Below are 6,162 nucleotides of genomic sequence, written 5' to 3'. Positions count from 1 at the left end.
TAACAGAAAATGCCTGTAAGAGTCGCCTGCAAAGCCGCATCTCCAAGCAGACCAGCCTGCTCCTGGGCAAGGCCCTTCCCAGTGGAAGCAAGTGGGGATTGTCCCTTCCCCAATAAATCTAGAACTCCAGACCACCTGACTCCCGAATCGCCCTTCTCCTTGGGCTCCTGTACTGTTCTTAAAGGAATCCTTTCTCTGGTCTCTAGGTCAAAGGAATTTTTGTGACCCAGAAAAGAAACCAGTTAGTCTAGGGGGCCTCGTCAATGCTGGAAACAGTGTCTGTTTTCCACTTGGGTTGGAGAATTCATTATAGAATTACCTGGGCCCGAGGCTGTTTTTAGCACAGTTCTCCGAGAGCGTGAACCACACAGCTCTTTATTTATTTATTTGGAATTTTATTTTATTTTTTTTTACACAGCAGGTTCTTATTAGTTATCCATTTTATACATATTAGTGTATATATGTCAATCCCAATCTCCCATTCATCCCCCCCCCTGCCACTTTCCCCCCCTTGGTGTCCATACGTTTGTTCTCTACATCTCACACAGCTCTTTTTACTGACCACTGGAGGTAACTCAAGGGATTCCTGCGTGCCCCAGCAGCACAGCCACCACTCCTCGGGTACAAGGAGCATGGCCTTATTTCTCTTCAGTGCCCAGTTTAAGCCCCAGCCCTAGAGAAGGGATGAAGCCCACCACTAAGCCAGTGGCCAGGCCTCTTGTCTTTCCCCAGGACCAGGCCTTTGAAAACAGGACTCAAAAGAAGCCAGTGACTCAGGGGAAAGTCCTTTTCATGATTGATTAAACTTCTCCCTCTCCTCTCTTTTCTAAATAATAAACTCACAGGGAAAGGCTGGAGGGCTGCCTTGTGTTGGTTTCAAATAAATCCTCAACAGCTCTTTCCTCACCCAGAGAAATGAATCACCCTTGGGAAATAGACGATTATTCCCCCATTTATCTGCCTAAAACCAGAGGAAACAAGCACCCTCCACTGTAGACCCTCACTTAGCTCTATCTCCCTGGCAGTGAGGGAGCTGGGGGCAAAAAGAGATGGAGGAGAATGAGTTAAACAGACCAGAACCCACAGAGGTGCCCTCCCAGAGAGGGGCAGTGGGGGACCTAGGAAGTGGTAGATGCTTCCTAGATGTGCTGTCTACCCTGGATCCTAGAGAGAGACAGATCTATTGCCTGGCCTCCCCCTCTTGAAGAGGAGCTCAGGCCTCAACCAACAGGGAGGTGATGTTACATCTAAGCTAGAGGCAGATTCTGGGGTGGTACATTTCAATCGGGTTTCCATTATCCTTAATGGGAAATAGAGGCATGTGTTGGTCGAGTTATCATCACCAGAGCTTGATTTCTTGTCCTCTATAAACAAGTAAACAAAACCTTCTTGTTGGATTACTTTTGCTTATACAAACTATATGTTATATGGTGGGAAGAGAGAAAAGTAATCGTTTGAAATAACCCCCGTTTTAGCCATTATTTATGTAGAAGACTTTTCTCTCTTTATCCCTCCCCTCAATAACACTTCCAGATAGCTTGCATTCAACTCATGGGATCTTCTAAGGGAGGAAAGAGAGAATTCCCACTATAAATCTGGAGATGCTGAGACTTGGGCGGTCGTTGGCATCACTCCGAGCTCACCTTACAAAGCAGAGAGGCCTTCCCTATCTCTGAGGAGCCTGCTGCCAAGGGGCTGGTGGGGGGCTGGGCATTTGATTCTTTTTAGGATCACTCTTCCTTGATTTTTAAAACATATACTGGATTTTCACTTGCTTGATTTTTTTAAAAAGCCAGACGGTCAATCTCAAGTGAAAAGAAGTTAACTTACTGTTTTGTTCTCGTCTGTTGCCAACACAGCCAGCGCAGTCACCACTCTGCCTCTCATTTCCTGTCACTTTGGGTTTCTAGATCACTTTTTTAAAAAATCTCAACTGTTGAGCTTACGAGGTTCTGATTACTGCAGAGAAATAGGCGCTCAAATATCACAAGACTAGTGACATGGACAAGCCCCCATTTGAAGGATATTTCGTTGTAATAATTAACACCAATGCGTCTGACCTCATTACCTGCAAATGATCAGAGAAAACACTTCGAATCTGCCCACCCCCCCAAATCTCCCCCCCACTCCCAGATATACCTTACTGGGTCCACATGTGCCTTACCCACTACCCCCATCTTCAAAAATTTTAGGCAAAAGCAAAGCCAGGATTTAAAGGTTCTTTTTTATTTGAAATTCTCATCCAGAAACACTGGTTATTAATAAATATATCATAGTTATCAAGAATATATAAAAAATAAAGACAGGTCTTGTCTTCGAAGCCCTAACAAAATAGTTCAAGCAAACGTTCAGGAAAATAAAAACGGCACCCCTCCCCAAACCACAGTAAATTTTCAAAGCTGATGATGGAGAGAGCCGACCCCGCATGCAGAATAACTGAGCAAGGGGGGCTGGGGCAAGGTCGCAGGGGGAGCCCAAGCTCTTGCAGTCGCCAGCCCCTAAAACAGCCCAGGAAGGTTGGGAATGGAGTTTGAAGGGGGTGGGGTGGGGGAGAAGCGCCTGTGCGTGAGTTTGGGTCTTTGCACTCTGCCCCCTTTTTCACTTCTTACAACCACAGACAGATATACGGAGTACTTCGGAGAATTCCCTCATAAATCCTTGTTACAAGGAAAATGGCATCACGGCCTGCACAACATGTTTAGACGAGATTCATTTAGAAGCGTGCATGCATTCTTTCGACCTACACTGCGTCTTAGAGAAAACCCACAGAAGAGCTGTCATGCCCTGGACCGGAGTTGAAATTCAAAAGGGATGGTTGTCTTTTCCAAGGTGAGAACACAGAGCCAGAGACACGGACAGCGACTCTAAAGGCCCTTCGCGGCGTTCAGCTACACCGATCCCGTCTTTATACAACAAATGCCGTTTTGACAAGAGCGTATGGCAGTGAGAAATACCGGCGCGGCATGGAGAAAAGAAGCATGCATGCAAGACACACGACGTCTGGTTCGAGCCCCCCTTCGCTACCACCTAGAAATTGCAGTTTGGTTTTAGTCCTTTCCCTCCGGCGGTCAAGTAGGGTCTGAGATCTCTCAGACGGTGTGGGAGGCCTCGGGAGCCCCCCGCCCTCCCTCCCGCCCTCCGGCCGAGCGCCCAGCCTCCCTTTGCCCTCCCGGCCCGGCACCTCGAGCCCTCCCGCCGCTCTCCGCTCATCCTCCGCAGCCGGGCCGGCCCGCTGCTCACTTGAGCAAGTCCTTGGACTCGGCCGACAGCCGGGCCATGTTGGCGGTGGAGAGAGCGGACAGGTGCGGCGGCGGCATCTGGCAGATGGCGCAGGGGCAGGGCAGCCCGGCCCAGTGCTGGAAGCCGCTGCCCAGCTGCAGCGCGGGCGGGGTGGAGGGCGCCTTGAGCAGCGAGTGGGGAGGCCGGATGGTGCCGATGGCGGGCAGCGAGGCGGCGGACAGCGGGGACGAGGCGGTGCCGGACGAGAGCGCGCCTCCCAAGATGGGGTGCACCGGGTGCACGGCGTTGGCGGCGTGCGCTGGGTGGCCGGCCGAGTGGCCCACAGTTCCGCAGTGGAAGGCCGAGTGGTGGCCCCCGTAGATCTCACCAACCAACCTCTTCATCTCCTCCAGGGAGCTGGTGAGCATGAGGATGTAGTTTCTGGCCAGCAGGAGAGTGGCGATCTTGGAGAGCTTGCGCACCGAGGGCCCGTGAGCGTAGGGCATGACTTCGCGTAGCCCGTCCATGGCGAGGTTCAGGTCGTGCATCCGCTTGCGCTCGCGTCCGTTGATCTTCAGCCGCAACTGCTGTAGGTCCTGCTCCGACAACTGCTTCTTGATTTTGTACTTGCTGCTCTCGCCCGCGGCTTTGGCGCCGGCCCGCGAAAGGCTTTCCCCGGGCATCTTCTGCACCATGTCGCCCTGCGTGGACGAGACCGAGTTGAGACGGCTCTCCTGGTGGTGGTGATGGCGGTGGTGGTGGTCCCTCAGATACATCTCATCCATGTCCGGAGATGAAGCTCTGCTGGAGACAGAGCTCGAATCAGAATTCATTTTATTACAGGGGATGCGGCCCTACTGTGGTGAGACTTTAGGAAGGAAATGAAAGAAAACCTTGAATTAAAAAAAAAAAAAGCTGCAGCCCAGTAACCCACGTCTCAGCGGCAAGAAATGAGAAGAAAAGCTGAGGCACTGCCTTTCCCCGCCTTTCTCCCTCCCCACTCCCCTCTCTCTGGTTTGGCTGTTTCCTGGACAGTAGTTGGTGTGTGCTTGAACTCAACTCACGCTGAAAAAGAGGGGCTTTTATAGAGCTGCGGCGGAGAAAAGAGACAAAAGGAGCCCTCCTATCTATCCTGGGCTGGTTAGGATGACGTGCAGTCATTCAGGGCGGTGCGCTTTGCTGTCCCATTTAGCAAGGATTCCTATTCATATTCATTGTGGGGCCGCCCAGGGACACCTCTGCTCAGAAGCGCTAGGAGCCCCCAGGCACAAAACCCTCTGATTGACACACTCACCGCTCCAGCTCGCGCCTTCTGGATTTTTTTTAAAAAAACTTTCCTTCCCTCCACTCCCCTTCCTGATTTCCCTAACCAAGTCACACCTAAAGGAACCGAAGGAAGGGAAGGAAAGGGGGCCAGGAGGAGATTCTATGGTGATGGAAAGAGGAATTGAAACATTCTCTCCTCCCTTTCACAGCTACTCCCAAGTTTTTGGAAAATGTAGGCAAAAGAAGTCTCAGTGGAATGGTTTCAAGGACAGAGATGCAGATGAAGGGCAGGTTCAATGTGCTGGGGGTCGGGGCGGGAGGGGCAAGAGAATGCCTGTCGATGTGCATGCACTGCCTGAAGTTTATTTCATGAGGCTTCTTTCCCTAAACATTGACATTGTGTTCATTTTGTTTATTGGGCCCTCCGGTGTGGTTTGAATGGGATGTCCATATCTGGTGACGGGTATGCCCCCTGACACTGTTGTGGAGATGGGTTTCTTGCTTTTTATATCTTCCCTTTCGTTTTGAAAAAATAGATTACTGAAAGAATTTCAATTTTGTCAGATTCTGTAACTTCTTAGACCTGGAACTGAAGAAACAAACCCACCGTGGCGTTTACAATAAGAGCCACTTGAGAAATGGAGGAGAGGAAAAGCAGCCGAGGAGGCGGGAGGGAGTTAAGGATTGGAAAGGTTCCCAAGAACTCCAGGGGAGATTGCTCCTGCCCTGCCTACCCCGCAGCCCCTGGACCCCGGCGCTAGCTGAAGATGGAGGGGCGGCCCCCGCCTGCGGCTCGGCTGGAGGGCCTCTGACTGCTGTGCGTGCGCGCGGAGGGAGCATCTGCAGCTCAGCGCCACGCGGCCGGGGCGGGTGGCTTCATCCGGCTGGGGCCGCCCCACATCAGCGGTCCGGGGAGAGCGGGAGCTCAGCGTCAAAAAATACAACACGTGTGTGTGTGTGTGTGTGTGTGTGTGTGTGTGTGTGTGTGTGTGTGTGTGTGTGGTTAGGCACCATAAGGATCTGAAGAGCCCCTTATGCGTGCGCGCGTGGGCCCTGCGCTCCCACGCACAGTCCATTCTGGGGATAAAGAGGAGGCCTGGAGTTTGTAGCCTTCGGTTCGAGTGGGGAGCTCGGCGCCGATCTTTCTTCCGTCTTGCTGTGCTTTTGTCAGTCGGAACTAGCTAAGCAGCGTGAGGGGCGACAAGGCAGAAATTCCCGGAAGGGAAACTGCCCCGGCGGCGGCCTCTAGAAAAACGTGGGCACCGCCAAGCTCCGGGCTCAGAGGAACCAGAGACAAGTGCTAGGTTATGGCTGAGTGGGTGGAAAGTGCGAAACCGAAACAATCCCGGAACCTCGAGCAGTTGGGGCCTCACACAGCGCGGCAGAGTCACTGCAAGCCTCCAGGACTCGTTAGGTAAAAGAGGCCTCACTTTCCATTGACACAAATCGAGCGGTCAACAGAAGAGGAACGCACGCCCAGGGCCGGAGTTTGCGCGCTCCGCGAGGCTGTGTCTCGTAGACGGTCACGCCGCGAAAGCAGCACTGGCAGTACAAGTCGGGTGGGGAGACGCAGTGTTGGAACGGATGCTTTTTCTACACCGACTTTTGCTTCTCTGTAAAGAAAAAAATAAAGGAAATGGCCAACACCGCTTGTCAAGGCCAGGACCTTAGTGCCCC

General features: G+C 52.3%; 1 protein-coding gene across 1 annotated transcript; it reads right to left on the bottom strand.

The window, feature by feature from the left end:
• Positions 1 to 3,236: 3,236 nt before the first annotated feature.
• OLIG3 (oligodendrocyte transcription factor 3) lies at positions 3,237 to 4,052 on the bottom strand. Its single transcript, XM_060168186.1, has one exon. It carries the CDS (start codon positions 4,050 to 4,052, stop codon positions 3,237 to 3,239), a length of 816 nt encoding a protein of 271 aa, XP_060024169.1.
• Positions 4,053 to 6,162: the final 2,110 nt, after the last annotated feature.

The sequence above is a fragment of the Lagenorhynchus albirostris genome, chromosome 12 (assembly GCF_949774975.1).
Source record: "Lagenorhynchus albirostris chromosome 12, mLagAlb1.1, whole genome shotgun sequence".
In the NCBI taxonomy this organism is placed as follows: Eukaryota; Metazoa; Chordata; class Mammalia; order Artiodactyla; family Delphinidae; genus Lagenorhynchus; species Lagenorhynchus albirostris.
Note: the sequence above shows the minus strand (reverse complement) of the source record. Positions and strands in the feature narration are given on the sequence as shown.

Bases quoted from the DNA above. Each gene is read 5' to 3' on its own strand.
- OLIG3 (XM_060168186.1), bottom strand. From the start codon at position 4,052: ATGAATTCTGATTCGAGCTCTGTCTCCAGCAGAGCTTCATCTCCGGAC.